Source organism: Ctenocephalides felis, unplaced genomic scaffold (assembly GCF_003426905.1).
Source record: "Ctenocephalides felis isolate EL2017-DRISC unplaced genomic scaffold, ASM342690v1 CF-g0.4_SCAFFOLD_01886, whole genome shotgun sequence".
NCBI classification, from domain to species: domain Eukaryota; kingdom Metazoa; phylum Arthropoda; class Insecta; order Siphonaptera; family Pulicidae; genus Ctenocephalides; species Ctenocephalides felis.
This window is the reverse complement of record NW_020538040.1, coordinates 65,071,637-65,098,963: the sequence shown is the minus strand read 5'-3', so window position 1 is coordinate 65,098,963 and position 27,327 is coordinate 65,071,637. Positions and strand designations below refer to the sequence as shown.

The window sequence follows — 27,327 nt, the reverse complement described above, 5'->3', positions numbered from 1 at the left end:
AATATGAATTTTTGGTTCAAAATGCGAGAAAGCTGAAAAATATTATTCATTGAATTGAAAATATGCACGATGTATTCCCTAACGTACATACATGAATACACGTACGTATTATTTATAGAAATAAAATCTTGAAAGGTTTGGATAACATCAGATAAAAATGGAAGAGATTTTGAATATCACCTATTTTTACATACAATTAAATTGGAGAATAAGTATTAAAAAACATTAATAATAATAAATACAATGTATATAATTGTCACTTAAATACATACTCTGACTTTGTCTCGGATGCATCGAATAGTTCGTACTCTCAAAAAATAGTAGAGATTCATTACAACTGCAATAACTAATTGATCCACAATTATTGACAGTTTTTTATATAAATGTATATATATGTATATATATATATATATATATATATATTTGTTTATTTATATGCATCTATTTTTATAAAACGCGTTGTAAATATCATGTGTAATGGATATTTTTGTATCCGACATCACTGCACAAAACATTATTTATTTTGCTATGATATTCCGCATATAAATATAAACTAATTATTAATAATTATCGCATGATTAATTATCTATTAAATCATCTCATAAATAATTGCACAATGATGTTCATTCATCGTATGCGCAAAATAATTATTTCAAATGTAGTCCATAAAACAAATTTAAATCGAATAGTGTTGCGAGAATTAGCGTATGTAAATTCAAATGCTTTTAAGATTATTGTAACATTATCTAAATTACAATGTTGATTTTAATTAATGGATTGTAATAATGGCGAATTATGCATAGTTTTTTTATTCAAATATGAAATGTGATCAAACCTGTTTAGTATAATATGATTTTGATTGGTGAATAATTGATGATTGAGATATTACGAAACGGTATTATTTTCTGATGTTCATTTTAAATAATTTTTGAATTATTCTGTGTTTTTATAGATTTTCATGCTCTTTCGAATAATTTCTCTTAATGAAGGCTAACAAATAAAATTTTTTCACATTCATAAACTATCTATACATGTTTTTATGCAGGCAATGAATGATAAATTAGTTTGTAAAGTTTATAATCTTGTAATTTAACTTAAAATTTTTGAAATTTTTGTGTTTTTTCTACAAATACCAGTATTTTTATCATTTCACGTCTCGTCTCAAATATGGAATTGTTGCTATAACAAATCATAATTTGTTTGTTTGTCAATTTGGATATCTTTATTTCTATGAGCATGTTGTTTGCGTCGCCTTACTTCAGGGTATTGCTCATAAATCAATTTCTAATCGATCGAAAGTGAGTCAGGATGAGCAATGACATAAATAGCTTTTTTTATCATTACTATCGCATAAAATAGAAACGTTTTGTTCTGTGGTAATAAACATAAGTAATAATCGTGCAGTAAATTATAGCCTGCTGTTATAGTAAATAGTACGGTCTATTGCTCGGAATCCCGGATTGTATTCGCATCCCATGAGGGATCTCCAGTCGGGTTCAGATTGATATATCTCCGGCCACCCTTTCGAAACGAGCCCAAGAAACTCTAGAATTTACGAGAGATTGCTGTCCATTATTACCAGGATTGAATAATAAACAACTATACTCTAATAAATATCGGATTGTTGCCAGGTTTTAATGATTGTACTATTATCATTGTAATATGCGCATGTTTTTTACAATTTGTTATTCTATTCGCGTATGTCGTAGTATCAAGAAATATAAATCGATTAAAACGGAAAACATTTCCGCACTTTTTGCTGTTTGTCGCTTTTAATGCGAGGATAAAATATGATATTTTACACTTATTGCTGTAACAATGGACACGATTTCTTTTTAGTTAGATCTGCTCTAATGAAAAGAATTCTTGCGCCTCCCTTAATTTTTTCAACAATTTAATTTTATAAATACTCCACTGATATCATCAGACTAAAAGTAACATGCAATATTATGTAAAAATATGAATGAAAACTAATTATTTTTTGTTTATTTTTGAATATTATTAACTTCCCGAAGAAGTTTGTTTTCATCAAAAAATCCGATTCGCTAATTTTATGTTTTCTCGACGTTTCAAGCCATTCTGAATCGAATGAGACCAAATTTGGAAAAATTATGTGTGTGTGTGTGTGAACAGATTTTTTACCGTAAATCGACGTTTTCTTCAAAACGGCTGGACCGATTTCAAAAATTTAAAAGCCATTTGATGTATCTCGATGAGGACTATCGCCTCTGAGTTTTGTGCGGCGATCGGCCGGGCCGTTTCTCTGTAAATTGCAGAAAAGTGAAAAATTTTTCGTCCACGTTTTAGCCCACAATTCTGAATCGATTCTGAAAATTCAAAAACCATTCGATAGATATTGGTTGGGAATCGTGCTGATTAGTTTTTGGTAAAGATCGGCCAGGCCGTTTTCTTGTAATAACGTTTTTAAAAAAAAAAATTCGACGATTTTTATGATTTTTTTTTAACGGTAGATACCATAGTTTTCTAGGTCATACTAAAATATTACGGCCCTACGACAACTCGTTTAGCTTTAATCGTTTTTTTGACATTTGTCAAAATTAGACTTTTGATCGACGTTTTCTCAAAAGCACCTGAACCGATTTCAGAAATTTAAAAGCCATTTGATGTATTTCGCTGAGGACTATCGTTTGTCAGTTTTATGTGACGATCTGCCAAGCCGTTTCTTTGTAATTTGAAGAAAAGTGTTAAACTTTTCGTCCACATTTAAGCTCATCCTACCGAACCGATTTTAAAAAATCAAAAACTGTTCGAAAGATATTAGTTGGGAATGATACTGATTAGTTTTAGGTGAAAATCTACCGAGCCGTTTTCTTGTAATAAACTGTTGAAAAAAAAATTTAAGCCGATTTTTATGGAATTTTTTTTAGCGATATATACCATGTTCATCAAAGTTTGAGAAAATGAGTAGCTCTTTTGACATTTGTTAAAATTAAAATTAGACTTATTACTTGGTATAATGATAAGGTACTTGGTCTTGAACATATTAAACCATTAAAGTCCTGAAAACGGGTTCAATTATAAAAATTATTGATTTTTGAAAACTTGCTTTTAGAAAATACTCCGAGTCAAAGTGTTCGTTCGTTTTCAATTATGTGTAATAAATCCACTCGGAATACTTTTAATGACTCATAAATTAATTTATTTTTTATTGATTAAGTCGATTATTTAAATATATCGGGAAGTTCATGTAACTTGCCTCAAAGCTAAATACCAAACCAACTAGTTTCATTGTTATTTTTGAAAATAGTATTCTGGAAAAAAATGTACGCGCTCCTCTTAGAACAGCCTGGCGCCCTCCTGAGGATGTGCACCCTCGGGTTGGAACCCGCTGGCTTATATGAAACAATACGTCTTGAACTGGAAAATCGCTAAATTCAACATTTAAAAGGCGGCTTAAAATAGCCTCTCAATTATCAATAGCAAAAACTATGAAAATAAACTTTTTCACTACTTGGCACAAGTGATAATTTTTTCTTCCTTGAAAGCTTTGAATAAAATAGATAGAAGAATATAAGATACAGTGTAACATATAATCTAATAATAAAGTTCTTACTAAACGTCAGTAATTATTATTTAAAAAATTATATTCATACAAAAATGGATTTTTATTACATCTTTCAATAATATTCCTTATTTTTCATCAAGGTACTTCCTCCCCCTCAGATTAACACAACTAAAAATTGTCATCTCGGTTTTGACACGAAAAATATGGTCACCTTCTATAACACAATATAGTTTTTCTTATTAATTTTCATTATAAATGCTTAGTTTTCTAGATTTTTTATTTCGCATTATAAAAGTATATGCGACATGATTAGTCCAGTCATTTAAGCTTAAATTATGTAAGAATCTCGGAATTCGAGATACCCAGCTGTAAGTCTGTAAATACTTGTTCCTTGACACCCTAAAAGTTGTCTCAAAACCTACATATCGATACTATGTGTAGGTTTTGAGACAGCTTTAGGGTGTCAATATACAAGTATTTACAGACTTACAGCCTGGTATCTCGAATTGCGAGGTGAACTTACTATAATGACTGGACTAGATAGGATTACACTATCTCACAAATTTTACTAGAATTTTGTTTGTGTCATGCGTCGTTCTTGGAAACTTAACTTATAATTTACAAAATAGTGGTTTGAGCAGTGAGCGTAAAATGTAATATTTAAGATCTTCTCAAGCCATAGTTTACGTTACAACCTTAAATCATTTTAGCAACAAATACTGAAGTAAAAAATGAAATAGATATTATAGTCAAATGAAATGTATATATAAAATATGAAAACTGTTTTTCATAATCTCTCATACCAGACACCTCTGACTGAGATATGAAAATAATGTATATATATAAATAAATAACAAAAAAAATAAAAAATAAAAAATAAATCATATATATATATATATATATATATATATATATGTGTGTGTGTGTGTGTGTGTGTGTGTGCGTGTGTGTTTGCTTTATTATATTAATTTTAAAAAAATATATATCTAAACATGTTCAGTAGCTGCACTAAAAGTAATTAAAAGATTTTAAGAATGCCATATGATTTTAAAAAATTGCTGGTTTTCTAACTGCTTCACGTTCTGAATTGTTTAAGCAATAAAAGAAAAAAAACTATCTGACCAATATCAATATGAAGTAATTATAATATTTATTATTTACCTATTTAATTTCACCAAATTTTTAGTACAATTTATTACGACATATTATTAATGTATTGGATTTTACAACGCGCTAAAATTAACTTCGCTTGGTCATTCTCATTACATGACGTGCGCCTGACGTGAAGATGCTCCTTGATTCAATTTATATGATGTCAGCCTATTCAATGTATTGATCTTGTTTGCAGGCGTAGTCATTACGAGGAAGACGAAGGCGCTTGGGGTTGCGGCAATTGGTTCGAATACACAATGGTGACCGTCCTGTCCAGCGTGCTCCTGGTCGGTTCGTTAGCACTGACGCTCTTCTGGGTGCTCTACTACCGCGATGGGTTTGCATGGACCGAAGACCCCAAGAAACAGTTCAATCTACATCCGGTTCTCATGGTCGCCGGATTCATCACCTTCAGCGGATTCTGTAAGCATTCGTGATATTTATTTATTACTACTCAATTAACGTCGGATTAACATATTCACACGCGAGCTTATGACGCACTGAATGCGCGAACTCATTGCTGGACGGGGATTGCTATATCGTGGGCTAGAAATGACACCAATCATACTTGATTCGGTCATTTTTAACGTCTCGTAGGGTGCGTTATAATGATCGCAAAAAAATCGAAAATGTTTGCTGCAAAGCTGTTTTAGAGACGTAAGCGCCGCCTATGGAACCCATAAAAATATAAACAAAGTTCTTATTATTAAAATCTCTATAAAATATCTGACAATTTGATGTGCATACGTCTAATAATCATTTTTGATCATCAAACGGCATTTGTTTTTATTTTTTTTATTGGATCTCCAAAACCGCTGGACCTGCCTTCCGAAAAAATTGATCGGTTTTTCGTTTCGTCAATACAAATAAAATATTTTTTTGAATCATTCAAATCGGACGGTCCGTTCTCTCAAAAACTGAATTATCATTTTTGTGTTGATGTTTCTGATAATAGTTGATTTCTTCGTAATTAAGAGAAACTTTTGCACAAAATCCTGCACAAATTAAAGCTTTTTAATTACAAGATAAAGAAATTCTTTTGCGATAAATATTTAAAAAGCGGTCACATACGAATATCGTATCTTTCGAAATAAACAAAGTTAAGATAAATTTTATTAGGTTTGCCAAATTAAGATTTTATTAGTTTTGCAAAATTAAGATTTTTTTTGTTATAAACATTTAAATTTTTATTCTCTAAATAAATAATAATTAAATGTCTAAATCTGTTTGAGTAAATATCATTAAATTGACAAACATTTCTTGGCTTTTTATCCAATTATGTTTCTATCCAAAGACTATTCGCATTTTGATTAGATTCGAATAGAAATAATCCTATCTTCGCTGGATCTCAATTTAAGCTGCTGAATCAACTCTATTATCTTCAACATTGGGAAATTCACGCAACTTACTCGAAGGCAAATGCATCTTATATATACATGTATAAATATATATATATATATATATATATATGTTTCTACAATAAACCTAATCTGTCGCTTTATAACATACAACCGCCGTACAGGACGTTGTCTTTAACTTGTGTATGTAAGTTTTTGTTAATGTTGTGGCTGTTCGCGTAAAATCACATTTTAAATAAACACGAGCCTTGGATAAATGAGATTTGTGTTTATATCCTGAGAACAATAACAGTTTACTACTGCACGATTGTAAACTTAAATGTATACATAAACTTCCAACAATGATTCGATATCATATTTGTTTTTCATTATTTCATTTCTTTTAGCGACCGATCATTACCCTATTTTCTCTCAGTTCCTCACAAAATGATAATAGTCATTGGATACAATAAGAACACAAGATATATCAAATACTGAACTATAACATTAAATCTATTCCTAGATGTAGTATGTGTAGTAACGTGTGTTTACTAAAATAAACGAATTTCAGTTTCGTTGATTATTGCTCCTTTGCTCTGCTTTTTCTGTTACTATTCAACCGGTTCATTTTATAGGAAACATATTTGCGTGTATTTATTTGTTCGAGATTTGTTTGTAAATTCTCTCAATCTGCTCAATGTCTTACAATTGAAATAGTTTTTTTTTGTTTTGCACACAGTTTCATGATTTTACTCCGATAAAGGTCATTAAGAGATAAATTGATTTAATTGATTGTGCTGAAACTTTCTATATTATGAAAATACATCAATTTTTCTAATGGTAAGTTAGGGCAAGATGATCAGAAGTTTCAAAACGTGTTGACAATAAAACAATTAAAATAATTTGTTCTACAGGAAAATATTTAATGATAGGACGTTCAATTGGGTCACATTTTAGAAATTCAATTGTACTTTATCTTATGTATCTTTATTATTGTTGTTCGGTACCACAATAAGAGATAGCATTTTCACAAATAAATGGCGTAATGAAATTAAAGCCAAGTTGTTCAGTTGATAATAAAATTAAGTTAGAGTAGCGTAATAAAAGATTGAAGAAACATTACAGAATCGTATAGAACTATGAACATTTTAAAAGCGATAGCATTTTGTGAAGAGTTTTAACACTTTGCCATGAAACCTTTTTACATTTTGTGATATTGATCTTTAGTGTTTCTTACAAATGAATGTATTCTTCAATAATAATGTTATAATATGTAGTAAAATTTGTATAAAATTATTCAAATCAAAAACAGGTTTGATACTTTTTGAAGTCTTTATCTCAAGTTCTAGTAAATATAGTTATTGAGTATATTTCCACTAATCTTTAATTAATTTAATTTAGTATTTCATATACCATATTTCTGATTTCGTTAGAAAATCTTTTAACAATTTGGATACTTAAACCGATTCACAACTAACTTCAATATATGCCACAGTAATGATTTTGACAAATACATATAAACGACTGAGGAATATATGAAAATTCTAACAATTTAAAACTTTTCACCGGCATCAATAGTTTGCAAAAGATACCGTTACTTCTCATACATAGTTCTCGTATAGGTGGAGCAGCTTGGGAACAATTTACCTTCGGCAGTACGAATTCCCTTTCTCTTCTTCATATACGATTGCCATCGCCTGTTACTGCATATAGATTACTTATTCTGTTAAAAAAATAAACAATATTTGCAAAAGAAAGCGTTTAGAAACAATAAATTAGTAATATGAGATTTTCAACATATTTTAGTATATTCTACTTTAATAGTTAACACTTCTATTTAAAATTTAAAAAAAAACTTTACGGAGATATGTAGTTAGCTGTAACCTTCACAATTTCTTCAATCGAATGTGTTTGCACTAAAATTAAAAAAAAAGTTTTATTTTATGAAAGATGGACTTAGGGACAAATTGATACTCACGAGCTGTCAAATAGCTATGTACTTGCTGTGCGATCAGGCGTTTTACATACTTATGAAACCTAACCTCCGAAATGCATAATTGTCAGATAACAATATTATCATAAGTACAACTTTCTGTTGTCTTTTTGATAACACATACGTTTTATGTGTTATACGTCTGATTGCACAGCAAAGACAAAGTTTTTTGGCACTTTGTGAGTACCCACTCATACCATTATAGAGACGCGTAACATAGCTTTACCCTAACATTTTTATTTTATTCAAGAATTGGCCCCTAAGTATTGTTTTTTTGCTGTGATCCTCATTCATCAATTTATTGGTATCGAATTTCTATATATATTAATACTTCAACATTTACTAACTGTAAGCCATAAAAAATTGCAACTTTCAATGTATATTTTGATAATATAAAATTAAAGTATTGTGAAAATGATAACAAGCTTTTCGATATCCTTAACATATTGTGAAAGAAGGTTATTGAACGGCCTGCCATATTCATGATTTACAATTCTAATCAGTAAAATATTTACTGAATCTATTATTAACTTCCCGTAGAGTCTATAACTTACCCTACGGGAAGTCGCAAAAAAATCGAAAATGAAATTTTTTGTTTATCTTTATGTTTTGAAGGTTTCTGAACATTTGAGCATACTTTCGCAAAAATGGATGTGTGTGTGTATGTTTGGATACAATATTTCGTCTGCGATTTCGGGCGCACGAATCAATAGATTTGAATGATTCAAAAAACATTCGATTCCTACTGATGAGAAGACGTGCTGATTTGTTTTTGGTGGAGACAGGACCAGCCGTTTGGAAGATACAGAGAAAAACCTAAAAAAATTGATATTTGGCGGTCAAAAATGATCATTAGACATATTCACATCAAATTATCAGATATTTAATCAATTTTTTTAAAAAAGAGTACTAATTTTGTAACAATTTTGTTTTGTAACAACGTTTACTTGTACGGTTCAAGCAAATTTCAAAAATTTTCAAAATTTTCAAGAATATACAAAGTTTTATGCTTCAAATATGAATTTTAAATTCACATTTTAGTTTGAAAATGTATATATTTCCAATGCGTTATTCTAATCGTAAGAAATATATTCTCAGATGGATTCATTCGGCACCTTTTGCTAATGTAAACTTTCTTAAGTGTTTTGAGCGATAAGATCGTCACGGTATATTTTATGAACGATAAAATATATAGTGATTATAATTATCTATTTGAAAATGTTTAAAACAATTGTTATTGATAATCGATCAATATTTATTTAATACTGTTTTTTTCCCTCGAATTATTTAATTCTGGTACGGGAAGTTTCAGCAATTTGCCTTGGCACGATGCCATGTACCACTAGTTATATATTTGAATTATCAAGCTATAAAATAAACTTTTGGCTATATATACCAATTAGCTTTTGGCAGTTTTAGAGGACTCGAGTTGGTTGCTTAGGATATTAATTGCAATAGACCAGGATTGTGAAAAACTGTCATTGACAGTCGGTTGACTGATGCTTCACGTCGCTACTAAACATATTCTTTTCCATTAGAATATGTATCGTTTGTTGAGAAAACACTCTTGGCAGCGAAATCTGGGCAATACTGATATCTGCTGAATCTCACTCATCGGTATGCGCCTGATACTTTCCCCGTGAGCTAAGTCGATGTGGTTTCGTGGTTTATTAGTGATAACGGTAATATGTAGGTACTGCATTTCCAAGCATCGCGGGATCATTCGTACGCGGTACGAATCATAAAACGACCATGAAATCTATCTTATGTATCTACTCATATAAGCGATTTTTATTAGATACTAATACCACTAATACTGTTCCAATTTTGTACTAAAAATTCAGTTTGACTCTTCATCGAACTGAGAATTTGAATAATTTGAACTTCTTTCAATAATATCTGTAATTACACTAGTCGTTTAGCATTATTATTTATTACTTTTTTATATTTTTGTGGTTGCTGGATATTTCATTATTACATTTTTAATGCAAAATGAACAATGATTTATTTTTTCTAATCATTTTATAATGTTCATCTATTGTAGTTACAAGGTAGAGTGGTGCTTAAAGGTACACGGGTGAAAAGGTCTACTACCGTTATCTCAAAAACTAGTAAAATTAGGAATATTTTAGCAACAATATTTGAAAGTAGAGGGAAAGTCGAGAGATAAATGGCAATGTTAGAAAATCCATTACGATAAACGGAAATCCATAACAAAAGTTTTTTCGTTGTTAGTTTTTTCGGTTGTGAGCACTGTTGTTTAGTTTACGAGACCTTAATATATAACTTTTAAGTGTACGTCATTTAGTTGTTTTATAAGATGTTTAGTTAATTTTAAATTAGATTCAACTGTTTTTTATATAACCTCTATAAAATCATATACGTGGGTGGGGTAAAATGGACCATCTTAACCTCTACCCTGGCAAAGGTGTAAACAATAAAAAATAGTAAATATAAAAATAAATCGAGTTAAAAAATAACAATTCTGCAAAAGATAAATTAACTAGTTATTTCAACTCTGCTGACGATTATTTTTGACGAAATATCAGATCAAGGTTATATACAGTGTTGTACATACAAATGTACCCATGAAATTATTATTTATTGCATTGGTCGATTATTTTAGCCATTAGTTCGTAAAATCCCTTTAAAATTAAAAATAAGACATTGGATCTGTTTGCCCCATGGCCGTCTTATTATACGCGCCTATGGGGTAAAACGGACCAGGTGACAAATTTTTGAAAAACTTTAAAAACACACATTTCTACAATGATGAAGTAGCTGGGTTTTACTGAACACAGTCAGATATTTGTTTGTTTGATATGTGTTATTTCTTATGATATAATTGGTTTGGTTTTCACATTATAATTACTCAAAGTCAAATTCAAACCTTTGAGCCCCGCCCTATTCTATTTCAATTTCATTTTTATATCATTGCCGTTTTGCCTCTGATTATAATAGCTATTTCATTTTCATACTAAAATCTTAATTTTGAAGCACTAATTGGCGCAGCACATTACTCATTTGCAACTAAAACGTTTCAGTTTTTCAAATGTTTTTTTCCTTGACAAAATACGTATGTAGTATCTCGAAATATACATATGCAATAATTATCTTATATTGTTAATGATCAAGATTTGCTCATGGAATAAAAATACTTATAATTAGTTGATAGATAAATTGACAAAATAGAAATAGATGACAATTAGTTATTTATTTACAGCTAAATTGTGATTGAAATTTTTAGGGTCTAATGACTCTATAACACCTAATTGGCAAATCTCTATAATATTTTTGATTCGACAAGTTTCAGCACTTGTACTAAATTGTGCTTATTGTCGATGTGAAATTAATAATGTGTATATTATTTTTCAGCAATCTTGCTCTACAGGGTGTGTCGTTGCTGCCGACGTATCTACGTGAAACTTCTGCACACCGTGTTCCATGCCCTGGCCATTCCTTGCGTAGTCGTGGGCTTCTTGGCTGTCCTGGACTCCCATAACCTGGCCACGCCACCATTACCGAACTTCTACAGTCTGCACAGTTGGCTTGGATGCGTAACCATGGGTCTATTCGGCATTCAAGTAAGTACCTAATTACTAGATAACTACAACCATGCTAAAGCCCGCCTAAATGTTGGATATACTTAACTTATTGCTTCAATATGTATATTTCCGAAAATAGTGCTACTGAGTGTTGAAATTGATTTCTATAAATGTTTGTCTTAATTAAAATTTTTGAAACTTTTTATTTAATAAATAATTATTATATAAATAGAGTTAGTTAACATAAAATCCATTAACCCTAGAATGGTATTGTGCTTAAGAAGTGATTTTTTCGTCTTTTGTAATGGTATACTTTGTGATATCATCAAATCTATCTTGTGATATCATTAAATATAAAACTCTAGTTTAGTAACAAATAGTTTTTTTATTTTTTCAAAATTTTAATAACAAGAGTACCACCACCATTCATTCTTGTCTGCATATATGCCTCGGAGGCGTGCAGATACCATTCTAGGGTTAAATGATTCGAAAAAAAAAATTAATAAATAAAATCTTATCTATTTCAAAACTTTATTTGGATAATTTGAGTTTTCCGAAAATGGTGATTTTTTTATAAATGTATAAAATCTGTTAATATATTTAAAATATTATTTATTTATTAAATCAAGCCTTAGGTACTTAATAACTAACATCATCATGAATGGTCGAATAAAAATTAATTGTGTTACTTGACTAGTTTCGTCAGTGATGCAATTTCAGTAAGTTCTGAAAAATGATGAAAAAAACTGCTGATATTTGGTGATCAGAAGGGATTATGGAGCATATTTCTGACTATATATATAAGATTTTGATCAGACATTTTCTTATTTTTTCTTCAAGGCGTTCACGATCAGTAAAAGTTTCAGCAAGGTACAAAGATTGACAGTCATTTTATTTTTAAATTGGTTGTGACATCCGAAATTTGATCAAACACCGTTTATAAAGGTAGTCAGATTATCATATTTTGTTCATCGTTACACGATGAATGTTATAGTATCCACGTCAAGTATTACGCTTCAACTACGCAATGTGCTTGCTCAATGACTACAGCGAATTTATGACTACGGGAAAATCTAAGATAATACGAAAATACTCAAAGAATCAGTTAATTATACCTCGACAGGTATAATAATTACAAAACGTAAGGTTATATAAAATTAAATTCAAAATAATTGAGTTTAAACATTTTAATTCTGTATCACATTGTATATGAATGTCATAGCATCCACGTCCCTGAACGTGTTAATTTTCAAATGATTTGCCAGATTGTCATGACTATTGAACTTGAACTTGGGATAGATTGCCCAATGAAGATAATGAGTGAATCTTTGATTACAAAGAATCTCAAACAATTTAACAACTTTAAAACAGAATGATATCCTTATCAGCATGTCATAGCATTCTGTTTGGATCTTTAATGTAAAATTGATTAAGATGTGATAAGTCATTACTACGTGCAGTTTATCACAAAGCTGTGATTTTGATTCATTACAAGTAATTTAGTGATTTTGATTGATTTACAGCAGTGACGACGCCTTTTTGACATTCGTTCGCAAATGACAATATTTATATTGATGATTTGTAGCTTTTGATTTCCCGTTACATTGAAATGCCTTTGATTACATGCACATGCAAGTGCATGCAGAAAATAATTGATTTATGCTTTGATTTTTTTATATAATGGTTTTTTATGTTGAATTTTAAGAAAATGTTGAATAATTTTGGAAACTTAAATATTAAAACTAAAAAAAAAAAAAAATTTTTTTTTACCACAAAATAACTAACTGATTTGGGAAGATTAAATTATAGATATTTTTTTAGATTTACTAGTTTTTGCAATAAATTAAGCTAAGTTCAAAATCTGCGAAATATAGGAGTAAATTGTTACCGTTATTAACTGTTAATGATGTGTTAGAACCCAAAGTAAGTTAAATGAATTTCGAATATTATAAAATTAAAGGATTTGTGTGCACATGTCATTTTTTCATTTTTGGCAAGGATTTGAAGTAGTAGTAATACCTACTATCTTCTTGAGTAGTAAGACTATGCCTCGAGTTCTATATACTTATATATTGAATATTGAAACACAATTCTGATGCGTAAAGCATTTTGCTAAAATGCATCACTTATGTATAATTTTCATAACTCTTATACCATGTTGAATAATATAAATGGGGTAATTAATTCAATGTCAATCTGTTTATTACCTTGGAAACCAGATGTGTAGTATTGCATTCCAAAGTTTAAATTTTAACGAATAGTCTCAATCATAGAAAGTTAAGTCGGATGTAGAAAATAATACCATAAATGTGTTCGTGTCATCGTAAAAAAATTGGAACGTTCTAAAGAGTTTTATTATGTCAAGTTTTATAGTCGAATGCGTTTTCTGAATTTGAATTGGGTCATGCATCTTTGACACACTTAGATTTTTAACACCTGAACTTATTTAGCGCGAGCACGTGTAGTATAATAGAAGTGCATTATACTCTCATCACTGTTATATGAAAGTTTCTTGAATGCGATGCTCACTATGTCTCACCTATACTTCTAACTCGTAAGTAAACAGATGTTACAGGTTTGTTAAGCTGCTGAAGAATTAATAATGTACAATATATCACTTTCCGCAAGTTACTTAAATTGCAAAAAGTTCGGAAATAATTTGCACATTTCCAGATATTTTGATCATTGCATGCGTGTGTAGTGTGCATGTACATGTATACTTAGATGCAATTTTTATCTACATTTTGGAAGAGGTTATTAACTGATTTGATTGATCAAAAAAATATTCGATTTGTTTGAAACATTCAATTCTCATTTTTGTTTTTGATGAATGCAGGCAGCAGTGCTTTAACCGGCTATTTTGCAAACAAACACGACAATTTATCATATGCATTGTTCCGTAATAACACATATTACGCCATAATTATGAGGAAGACAAGACCTTGCTTCACTTTATTACTTCCGAAAACATGTTTCTCTTCTGAAACCACATATATTGCCGAAACATTACCAGTAAGTCAGAGTTGTTAGAGCTGCCAGAGTTGGTAGAATTGCTGTTACGTGAAACTAATGTCGGTTGTAGTTTAGAATTGTTAGTAAAGTGATTAGTCAACTAAACTCAATCTTTCATTTACACAAGAAGAACTACAAGGCATTAGTATTCCAGCCAATACCTCCCTAAGGACTCTGACCAAACGCTAACTACTAATTTTGGGCCATTAGATGATACCTCAAGCAGGATTCCAGTGAAGATCAGGAGTCACTCGATTACGACACCATCAATATTGGAATGTAAAACAGGAGCGACCTGTTAAAAAATGGACGGCTTTTTGCCCAAAATTATTGTCGTTCTAGAAAGTGCTATTTTTTTCATTAATAAGTCAACGCTTTATACGAAATTGTTAAAATTGTATACATTTTGTTAAATGTTCATAACAAACTTATTATTTGGTATGATCCAATTTTGTAGACCTAACTCCGAAACATAATCGTTTTTTTAATCATCTTAATCTGATGTTTTCTTCAAACTGCGGCAAATCCATACGTATAAATTTGCCTAACATATCAGATTATTGAGACTAATAAGATTTTCGACTTCAAGAACATCAGACAGGAAAATTTCTTATATATGTAGTGTGTGTGTGCTCGAATCCATAATGCGTTTATATACAAACACTCATATGCATTTACAAATGTTATTATAACAAAGTAACTGTTTTATATGTAAATATTACTTGTGCTTATTATATGCCCACAGCATCCGTGCATATTGACGACTTGGCACTTCGTCTAAAAGTAAAATATAACTCCTTATTTGATACTTCATATATATATATATATATATATATATATATATATATATATATATTTAATACAACAATTAGATTGTTGTATGACAACGTATGGTGCTACATTAATTTACAAGATTCAAATAATTTAAAAATTCATTTAGTTAAATTACTACGTATTACGTAAATGCAATGATAAATACGCTAATAATTATATGTAATTAATTCGGGATACTACTAACAAATATACTGAGAATCAAAGTATAAACTGCCATATTTTTAGATCAAAAATACAAATATAGAGGAGACTAGGTACAGTTGTGCCACACTTTAATCAGCAATAATTTTGTTAATTTATCCGTTATCTGGGAGAAAAGTAAATAAAATTTATATTAATATGTTATATGCTTGGTAATTTTAACCAATTTTAATTTCAAGTTACAATTTTTTCAAGCATATAATATCCTAATAATAGCATTATATGCTTTATAACTTGTTATAGTAATTGGTGCATTATATTATTCTTGTTTTTTGTTTTTGCTTTGAATTATTTGAATGCTCTGAAGATGGGTCAAATCAGGACGCAAAACGTTTGACAATAAAACATTTTACTTCAATAAAATAGTTTCAATTATTGGATATACGATTATATATATATATATATATATATACATATATATATATATATATATACATATATATATATATATATATATATATATATATATATATATATATATAACATACGTTGTCATACAACGATCTAATTGTTTGACAGTCTAAAATTTTATATAATGTATTATTCTTTGCATAATTCAAATTTCATTTGGTATAAATTACCTTTTGTTTATTTATTTCATTTAATTGCTATAGCTAAAACGATCTTTGATAAATTTATTTATTTAATTATGCGGTGTGTTTAATTATTTAATTTTATCAGTGTGTGAAACTTAAAATATGTGATATAAATATAACACACCAATAACAATAGGTATATGACAGTAATGAATAATAATGCAAATCAACTGCATTATTTCAACACGGGCTTTAAACAAATCATAAATGCTACATGTAAATCATATGACTACATATAATAATAAATTCTCTAACTAAAGTTATGTGGGCAGTATATTGCCATCAGAAGCGTACTACGATATTAAATATTTGAAATTAGTTATTTTGCCAGTACATAATGTATTTTTTACAATTAATATTTTAAGTCGTTCTTGTAACAGGTTGCTGAAATTTTAACACCTGAACATCCAGTTAACTATTTATTTTTGAACATTTTAAACATTTTGGATTTTATAAAGTTTTGCATAGACTCCGATAAAAGAAAACTATTACAAAAATTAATATATTATTAATAAAGATTTAATAAATACATGTATATATATATATATATATATATATATATATATTAATTTAGAAATATGAAATATGACAATAAATATTATTCAATAAATTAGTGCAAAACAAGAGTGCTGTTTGTTCATATTTCTAAATTAATATCTAACCACTCAGAATACATTTATTATATATATATATATATATATATATATATATATATATATATATATATATATATATATATATATATATATATATATATATATATATATATATATATATCTTTGTTGAAAAGTTTTGCTCTGGATTACTGCGGTGTAAAAATAACCAATAATAAATTAACGATATTTATACAACCGCCTAGTTTTATAATCGGTTTTGAAAAGGAAAACGACTTATGTTTTATATATACATGTAAATGTTTATTTCACGTATATATATAAAAGTCTAGTTATAACATTTTTTTATAACTTATTAGCATTGTCATAACTATAATCAAAATCAGGAAAGGTTCTGTCAATTCTTAGTACTTAACCTCTCCAGAGAAAAACCATGTGTTGTAGTAAAATGATGATGGTTGTCTTAATCAAGGTTCAAGCCCTCCTGTTAGATTGAATGGTGAATTGGTTCCTGTATCCAATGTAGTTAAATATCTAGGAATATATTTGGATAGGAGACTAACCTGATATTAACAAATACTAAAGAACGGCCAACAGCTCGAACTAACACGTAGGCAACTTAATTGGTTAATGGGCTGGAAATCACAAGTCTTAATAGAAAATAAACTCTTAATATACAAGTCAGTTATTAAACCAATATTATCCTACGGTCTACAACTATGGGGTGCGGCCAGTAAATCAAACATAACTATTTTACAGAGGTTCCAAAACAAAATTTTGAAAGGAATCGTGAACGTTCCAAAACATGTCCCCAATTGGTTAATACATCAAGATCTCAGAATTCCAACTATTGAAGAAGAAATTAATCATTACTGCTCCAGATACAAAGCACGTCTAAGTCGTCATCCAAACGAATTAGCGTGTGACCTGCTGAAGCCTTTACCACCAAAGCGTCTCAAAAAAAAAGAATCTGCAATGATTTACTACATCAAAATACATAATATCTAAGAAAGTGCTATCGTAGGATAGCGATCCTTCCCACGCTGTCAAATAATATATACCTGCAATAATATATAGCTGAATGTACTGCGTATAGTTTGCTATGAACAATAAACCAAAAAAAAAATCTTTGAGGATTTGTAGAAAAAATAAACCGAACCGAAGGATAAACAATTTATAGAACAGTTTGTTTATAATTCAATATTATACACAAATTCTAAATAGAAATGGAACCTAGGAATAGGAATTAAACTTAGGAATTTCATTCGTAGGCTACGTCAAAATATTGTGATATATTATTTAGTTATTTATATAACATTCCTTCTCCTTTTTAGTTCCTGGTGGGTTTCTTCAGTTTCTTACTGCTATTGTGTTGCGATGCTGCCACCCAGTCGTTCCGCGAAGCCATGGTCCCAATTCACGCGTCCTTCGGCCTGGTCACATTCGTGCTGGCAGTCGCCACCTGTCTCACCGGGCTCACCGAGAAAGCTATCTACACTCTTGGGTAAGTGATTAAGATTATTCATATGCGGCCTTGAAGCTTTGTAAAGAAATAGTGAAGCATATCGAAGCATTATGGCATTCCTGGTTATAAATCCTATCTCACATGAAAAAGTAGCTGCAATATGCACTTCACTCTGGTCTTATATTTTGGGAAATTTTAATGCTGATTTGTAAAGCGATGCTGAAAATGAGGTCGAAATATTTTTGTTTGCTATATTTTTCATGTATAGCATATTTTCTGACTTTGCCATTCAAAAAGTAGACATTCATGTGAAATATGCAAACCAATACAGTATGAGATTGAAAATTTATTATATCGTGAAATAAAATCTAGTTGGAATTGTAATATTTTTGCGCAGTTTTGCCCATTCAAATGTATCTATTTTATGTTTTACGTATGTTTTCAAAAGTAAAATATAAAAAGCTAGTCTGATAGTCCGAATGCGAAACTGCAATTGCTCGTGATATTTGATGAACTAACATTGGTTAAATTCATTCTTACGTTCAAACAATAATAAAATACTCATCAATGTTAAAGAGTTATAGTAGAGGAATTACGGGTAAAATAATATATATGAGTTAGTTGGATTTATTAACTTCTCCTCGACTGTACAACATGAAGAAAGCTAAAATCACAAACCTGTCGGATGTTGAGCATCATTTTTACAGTTCGAAAGTTTTATCAATTTTATTGAAACTATCAGGTGTGTTATGAAACTTTGATTAATTATTCTTTTTTTGTTCACTTACGGACAAAAATTTTCCAGTAGTTTATTGGAAGCCAAGAAAAAAAATTAAGCTTTTCAAAGGTTATTGGCTTTTAACTTTTACTCGAATTACTTCTAAAAACAGAATAAAGGATCCACCGGTAACAAGACGAGACTTGCATTTATTCCCAAGATCTCTTTTTGAGATTCTGGACCCGGCGACGATTGGTTATGGTGTATTAATTTTTCTTCTTGGGCTTATGATTTATGTGTTGATGTCCTAAAGAGTACCAAATGATTTATTTGTGAACTGACTTTCTGAAAAATCTCAGCATGCCCTCTTCTAATATGCTATTTTGTCCGTTCTATGTGGACACAATGATTTTTGCAATTAGTTGCATTTTTCCTTAATAAATACTTTTTTCGGTGTTTCTCGTATTCATTAACCTAAGATGAGCAAAAACGATTGAGACTGATTATAATATCAATAAATAAATAAATATCATTAAAGAACCAAAACACCAGGTCATTTTGTCCGTATTTCCGCTACTATAATACATGTATAATAGTAAAACTTGATATACAAAATTACACAATGATATACAATTAAAATATTATTGAAACTATCTGTAAAAAAGAAAATCATTATTTCAGAAACAAACCATGTGTGCTAAAAATCTTAAGGCTTCGAAAATTTCACTGTACTCATATGGTACCAAAACACGTTAAATTACATCCAACAACTCTCATTTTCGATCATTTTACAAATTAGCTGCAATTTTACTACCACAGTTATCTATATGGTAATCGAATGCAGTTTATTGATATTGACATTGCTTATCATATTAACATAGAAAAATGCATTGTGGTGCAACAGCACTATTTACATGTAAGAGTTGATACTACTATTTGCAACTTTGGTTATAGTAACCAATTCTGATAACCATAATTCTGATTATCTGGAATTATGATGGTAACAGTTTTATTTGAAAAGAAATTGTAAATTCTACTTAATATTTTAACTAATCCTACTGAGCTGCTGAGCTGCAACTCGTTAACGATAATCATAACTAGATTACGATATCATTTTTTGAAGTAAAACTTCTTTAGGCGCAACTATGGTGTAAATCCGTACAAATGCAACGGACATTGCGCTACGCCCGACCTGTACGTCATTCGCTCTCGATGAAAGCATTTCAATACGGGTCGATTGTGATTGGTCATCGTGTATGTTAATAGAAATCTGTCGTTGCATGCGTACCGGCATCAACGTAGTATGCATACCGATATCAACAAGGAAATCGGCATAGATAAATAAACATTTTAAAGTTACATCGTAGTACAAATCTTGATTTAATGAAAAATGCATGAATCAGAAGAATATTTTACCCTGTTCCTTGAAAATAATAAAACAAATTAAACAATCGTGCCGTGTACTAAACGTAAGCTTATTGATTAGAAATTATTTCTATATTATTCGTAGTTTCTATAAATCTTTGAAGTTATTAAAATAGAAAAAAAAGTTTATGCAAGACAGATATTACAGCTGTTCAAAGAATGAGATTTAGTCAATGAATGTATGTTAATTTTAATTACATGAAGTTCTTCAAACACAATTAGACGATGAGTTACATCGTAGTACAAATCTTGATTTAATGAAAAATGCATGAATCGGAAGAATTCATTCTTATTTGATTAGAAATTATTTCTATATTATTCGTAGTTTCTATAAATCTTTGAAGTTATTAAAATAGAAAAAAAAAATTATGCAAGACAGATATTACAGCTGTTCAAAGAATGAGATTTAGTCAATGAATGTATGTTAATTTTAATTACATGAAGTTCTTCAAACACAATTACACGATGAGTGAAGTTGCGAAAACAATATTTGTTCGGGCGTTGTTTAACATAATCCACTTTGTGAACGAATATTATAGAAGTTATTAATCAGCATCATTTCTCTCAGTTCATTTCTAAATGCTAATTACAATGACAAACCGATCATGTCATATTTGAAGTATGACAAGTAATTAATGAAGTAATTAATTACATTATTGTTTTTAAATATTATACATATTTTTAATGCTATTATAAATATATAATTTATAATTTATCATTGTATAAATGTGTATAATGGTTGACACTAGTAAATGTGTGCATCATGAGTGTTACCATATTACTAATAAACATTATTCAAAATGGTTATATGATGTATTTATTTTGACTTAAATGCCATCTTGTACAGTAGCAAATAAGTTTTACTTCAATCGCGTGTGAACCTTACGCGCACTCTTTTTTTAAACTAATTTATACGAGTTGTAACAGATTTTCTAGGTAAAATGTGTACTCTCATAATTGTATTTCTATAAGACAGATGAAGTCTCACGTTGGTTTTATTCCAATCCCATTATCATTAATTACTATGTATAACTCTTTCCCCTCATCAACCTGCGATACGTATTTGTTATTGCCAATTTTGTTGTTAGTTTATTTTAACAATTTCATGTGCTTATTTCCACAGATCCGAGTACTCGAGTTGGCCTGAGGAGGGCATCGTGATGAACGCCCTGGGATTGACGCTGATCGCCCTGGCCATCCTGATATCGTTCGCCGTCCGACGAACACACGCGCGTAACGACAGCAAGATATATGTCACCGAGCGGTTGTAAAGTTTTCTATCGTAATATACGTAGTATTATAAATAATACCCGTATAAATGTTAGTGTTAACATAATGATATTAAATACCACAACATACCTATAATACCGAATCGACGTCTATGTTTAAGAAAACGCGATGAGAACGAACGAAGTATAATCGACGACTATATTTAGGCGATGAGACACAATTATCCAGGTGCGACAGATTAAAAATTATTCACTTGTCTGCATTATATTCTTTAATGTTATTATAATTTATTAAAATTAAAAGTATTTATTTTTAATGCAGTGAAGTAGTAATGTTTTTATCTCGGTTTTAGAGTTTTCGACGCATTGTAGAACATAAGTGTTCATTGGATTCTTAGTTATTTTTTCGAAAATTTCAATTAGGATTAACTTTTTTCTAAAACATTTTTGTCACATAATAGGTAACAAATATTAGTCCACAGTTTTATCGTTTTATTTTTATTGGTAAGTCGTTGGAATAATCGCGCCAGGTTTCTTTGTGTCTTTCGTCAGTTCTTGCTCAGTAAAGTGTTGTAAAAGAAAATATCGTGTTCAAAATTAGAATACAAAATATTAGTATGCGAGTTGTTGTTACCTATCGTATAATCGTGATTTTTCTACATAATTCGTTTTTATAGATTTTTTTAATAGGTAGATTCTGCCGTGCCACTTAAAAGTACTATGAAATCTCAGAATAATTTTAGACAATTCCTAAATAACTTTACATTTAAATAAATGAATTAGTGTTTATAAAATTTTCTAATTTTATGAACTCAATGATATTTATATGGTAGTTACCAAAACATTCAATGCATTCTACGTGATTTTTTAAAAATAGATCCCATTCGTTTTTTATTATAAATATTTCATTATTCATGTTTTTTATGTTTTTCTTGTATTTTAATATAATATTCAAATATGTATTAAATTCAGCTATATTGTGATTACGCCATAATTATTTTATTACTGTCCTAAATAAACAAGACAGATAATTGTATTAACATTTTTGCTTTATGATTTTTCTTCGATTAATCATAGAGCACACCGGCCATCTCAAGTTTAAATTTATTTAACTTCTACAATTTTAATTTTGTTTATTTTTAGGGCTTGTTTAATAATTGAATTAACAGTGATTTTCATTGTTGAAATGTTATTTATAACAGTCAAGAACATAGATATTAGTGCAAAGTCCTGTTAATCAATTTTTATTTAAAACAGTTAAAGAATTTTATACTATGAACGCAAACCTTTTTATAATGTATTTTGACTGGCTGGTTATTAGTCTAAATGGAAATCAGTAGTAAATTATCCAAAATATATACCACGCTCTTAAAAAAATACTACTAATATATTTTACTTTCAAACTGTATTTGCGAGTTGCAAACATTCCATTTTACTCTTAAATCATTTTTTAATGCTTTTGCAAATAACTTCGAAAAACTTTTTCAAGAAGTTTAGAAAAAGATTGCGCTTGTAATCTCAAGCAAAATAAAATAGAGATTTTCACTGAATTTTCAATTTTCTCTTATGAAAACTAAAGTTAGTATTATTGTATAATTACTATATACTAAGAATTATATATAGTTATGTAAAATGCTCAATTGTAGTAAAAACATATTGGATATAACAGCTTGTGTAGGCTTTAAAATAGTATTAAAGTTTTTTAACTATCATTATATTGCATTTTTAACATTCATTATTTGTAGATAAGATAGATTAATTCATTTAATTTATCCAATAAATTTATGAAATCGATTTACAATTATACCAAAAATATTTTAAAAATAGTTTTGCCAAGAATTTTTAACTATTTTATTAACAAGCATATTTATAATTACACAGGCGCAATCAGAATCCAAAGGATGGCACTGCTTCATGCCCATCTGATATATATTATTCAATGCATAAGGTGAGAGGGAATAAAATTTCAAAATGCTAAACTATTGATTGAGACTTTTGTTTGTAAATTGAATGTAATCAATCATCTAGTTATGGCATGGGTAATATGATCATATGAGGTATGAAGTATTACCAACAAACTAGTGAAATCAATGTTTCTCAGTAATACTCAGATTTCATATATTTCTATAAGTTAATACCAATACAATTCAAAAGATACGCTATTTAGAATTTGCATTTTCTGTGCTTGGGATTGTAATATCATCCCTATATATTGAGGGTCCAAGGGCAACAGAAACACTGTCCAAATTTAGTATGATAGCGAAGTGATATTCTCCTCTAACAGTGAATCATGGCACTGCTCAACTATTTATTTTGTTAGTGAGAATATATTGTTTTGCAATATTCGATAATGCAATTTATGCATAAACAAGAGGATCAACATAAAATGTAGATTAGCTCATAAATAGTGATTTATAAAATTTGCCAATGATAAAAATCGTGAATGCGAAAAAAGCTAAACAATATATTGAACATTTTTTGAATTGTGGTGGTAATCTTTTACTAAGTTGTCTATTCTATTTGGAGATAACATTGATATTTTAAAATGTGAGGAAACATTGTATAGCGCAAATAGCAAAATAATGCAATTATTTTCATATACTTTTTGTTGTGTTAAATATATGTGATTTCATGTTTAAACATTAATATATTGGTGCGAACACATATGCCCTTAAAGCCTCGATAAGTTGAACACCTATATTGATGATATTGATATAATGAAAATGCTGTTGCATATATTACAGTGTTGTAAAGCAATTTGTCAATAGATTATATTTCATATGAACAGCAAAGAGAAAGATTTATGATAGTTTGAAATAACATCATAAAATATTAGAAGATATAGAAAATCCATTAAAAATATTATTTTGAATTATATTTAATGTGAATTTGTTATTAAATGTTCGAATTATTGAGGCTTGGCTCTATATACTTTCATGCAAAAACATTTGTTAGAATATTATATTTCAGCATTTATTTCATGACATTATGCAGAGGCATTTTATATATTCTCACATTAAAAGCATTGTGCATGCTATGGGTTGACAAATGTATGCATATATCAGATAATCATATACAAGCATTTTGTGGAAGTTTACGAAAAGAAAGCTTTTCCAACTTCCACTTTAAACATGTGTGTATGTCAAGGGTCTCAATATAACACACCATCATTTGTATTTTAAGAAAATGCATTCATGAATTAAGAATTACTAAAGGTGTGCCAAATTAGAACAATAAATTATAATAACGAAGTAATTATGTATAATATGTCTTATTTTGTATCATAAACACCATATACAATCACAACTAAGTTCCATAATTGATAACTTTTTGAAATATAAGGATTAAAATTTTATATGTGACAAAATATGGATATTATACTGCTGAAGTTTCATTTGTTCAATTTAATAGCTGAGACAGCATAAGCAAAGTAAACAAGCAAGTTTACTGTTAAATATACTGTTAATAGTAATTGCTCAAATTATGCAACAAGAAAATGAATTTTTGCAACACTGATGTAAAATTTTGAAAAAATGTTTAATCTGTCCTAAAGGTAATGATTGTTTTCGGATCAAACTGAAAATATTATTATAAATGTATTTGCAGTATTTAAATCACTTTTTTCTCAGCTCATTGTTTTCATATTGATTGGATTTGTTCAAAATGTTTTAATCTGAATTAAACTTATAAATGCAAACATAATATACATAAGTATGATATTGATAATTTATATTTTATAGATATAATATATATATATATATATATATATATATAATTAATTGAGGTAAATCATTTTGGGCAAGCCATACTGCAATAATGAATTTGTTCATTTTCGACTCATATTGAATGCATTTAACATAATCTGAAGGCTTAATAGATTTTTTTTTTCAAATGTGTGCATTTCCACATTGATTGTTAATAATACTATCGATTTACTACATTTAATCAAAATTAATAGATATCCATTATGTTAGACTCGTAGAATTAATTATATTAAGAGTTATATTATTAGCATATGATATTAGAAAGTATGTTCTGTTTATGCCATAAATTGTAAATATTTATTTCCAACATTCCTCCCAGTGGATGTATTATGGAATTTTCGAATTAGGTGATAATATTATGTGTTCTCAAATTTCTATTGTCTCAGAGTAAAAATAATATGTCACTGCAAACATGCTCAACGATTAATTCTCATAAATTGTTGATATTAACAATATTAGTGATAAATTTATGTAATTTAAAACAATGTGTCAAAAAATGTATTCATCATGTTATCGAGTTTGTAATTACATGATGATTATATACATTTACCAGCTATGCAGCATAAATTTCCAGTTTCCACTTAGTATTTATTTTTTATTTTGTGGATTATATATCAATTATCCTTTTTAATTATTTGCCTATTACATTCTGCTAATGATTATGAAATTTTGATTTGATTTTGTATATCTCCTAAAAACGGTTCAAATAGATTTTTTTTCTGTCTGTCAATATGCATCAACACTGGTCGAACTATAAATGTAGCATAAAATTATTGATAATGTAGGTCTGTAAAAATACACTGGTTTCACATCGCGCAAAATAATGCAAAAAGCCAATTAATTAATTCATTATTATTAAGTGCTTTTCATGCAGTAAGCATACCACATACCATTTCAGTGCTCAGTGATTTTTCAAATGGTTCTTAATATGTGATCATGTTTGTTGCGGCATTGTAGCCACAGACGGTTAATGTTTGATATTAATCTTACAGATGAAGCAGCAAATAAACCCAGAATTTTAAAAATTCCAGTTCTAATCAACATGCAAAATCTTTTGGACCATATTTTTAGCAAGTAATTTATATACTCGATAAATATATTTGAATTTGATGTTAGTGATGATAGGTAATATATAAATATATATAAATAGCGTTTTTTAAATCTCAATATATAGCATTTATATATGTTTTCGAGCATGTGTTTATATCAAATAAAATGAAAAGTAATTAAGCATATATATATATTTAAAAATATTTATAATTTGAAAGGTTTAAAATTGTTTCGGATAATATAAATTTTTACATACTGTAAAATTTTGATGAAAATATTTAAATAAAATATCAATTATTGTAATATTAGTTGTTATGTATGTGTTTAATAAAAAAAATACAAGAATTGTATGATATTTTATTTCTATTTCATAGTTACCAAATAAAAATAGTAATCACAATTTTTTAATCTCATCAACCGACATCATCATTAATATGGCTTGTGCATTCATACTTAAATATTGTATTTTTTTCACATATACAGAATGATTTTTGAGAATCTTGTCTCGTTTATTGATCTTTCGGTCATCTTACAGTATTTTTAATATTTAAGCTGTGGTGAATCATTAGTTTCTCAAGAACCATATCTGATAGGTGGTAATAAAAATGTATAAATCAAAGTTACTTGTAATATATAGTGACAATGATAATCAATCAATTCATTCGGATTTTAATCAAAAATCCGTTTCGAAAATTTTAATGTTTTCAAGATAATTTTATTAAACTTACAGTACAATGAGTGAGTTTCAGTGTTCCTTCCCAAATTACCTAGGTTTGTCATAAAAGTTGATTATTGTTGGGCACGAATTATTGCACGAACTTCATAAGCCTTAAGAAGAATATGGTGTATTGACGTTTGTGGAATTC

General features: G+C 28.8%; 1 protein-coding gene across 2 annotated transcripts in view; it reads left to right on the top strand.

Annotated features, from left to right (window-relative positions):
* The window catches only part of LOC113377288 (cytochrome b reductase 1-like), a 129,713-nt gene extending 103,189 nt beyond the window's left edge, over nucleotides 1–26,524 (top strand). The window contains exons 2-7 of one of the 2 annotated variants that reach the window (XM_026617546.1): nucleotides 4,875–5,101; nucleotides 11,384–11,592; nucleotides 18,145–18,314; nucleotides 21,542–21,682; nucleotides 23,529–23,595; nucleotides 26,404–26,524. In XM_026617546.1, coding sequence (XP_026473331.1) covers nucleotides 4,875–5,101; nucleotides 11,384–11,592; nucleotides 18,145–18,314; nucleotides 21,542–21,682; nucleotides 23,529–23,595; nucleotides 26,404–26,433 — 844 coding nt within the window. In that variant the 3' untranslated portion in view covers nucleotides 26,434–26,524. Of the gene's footprint in view, nucleotides 1–4,874; nucleotides 5,102–11,383; nucleotides 11,593–18,144; nucleotides 18,315–21,541; nucleotides 22,430–23,528; nucleotides 23,596–26,403 lie in introns of those variants that run through there. The other variant, XM_026617547.1, reaches the window with a different exon arrangement.
* The last annotated feature ends 803 nt before the right edge of the window (nucleotides 26,525–27,327 follow it).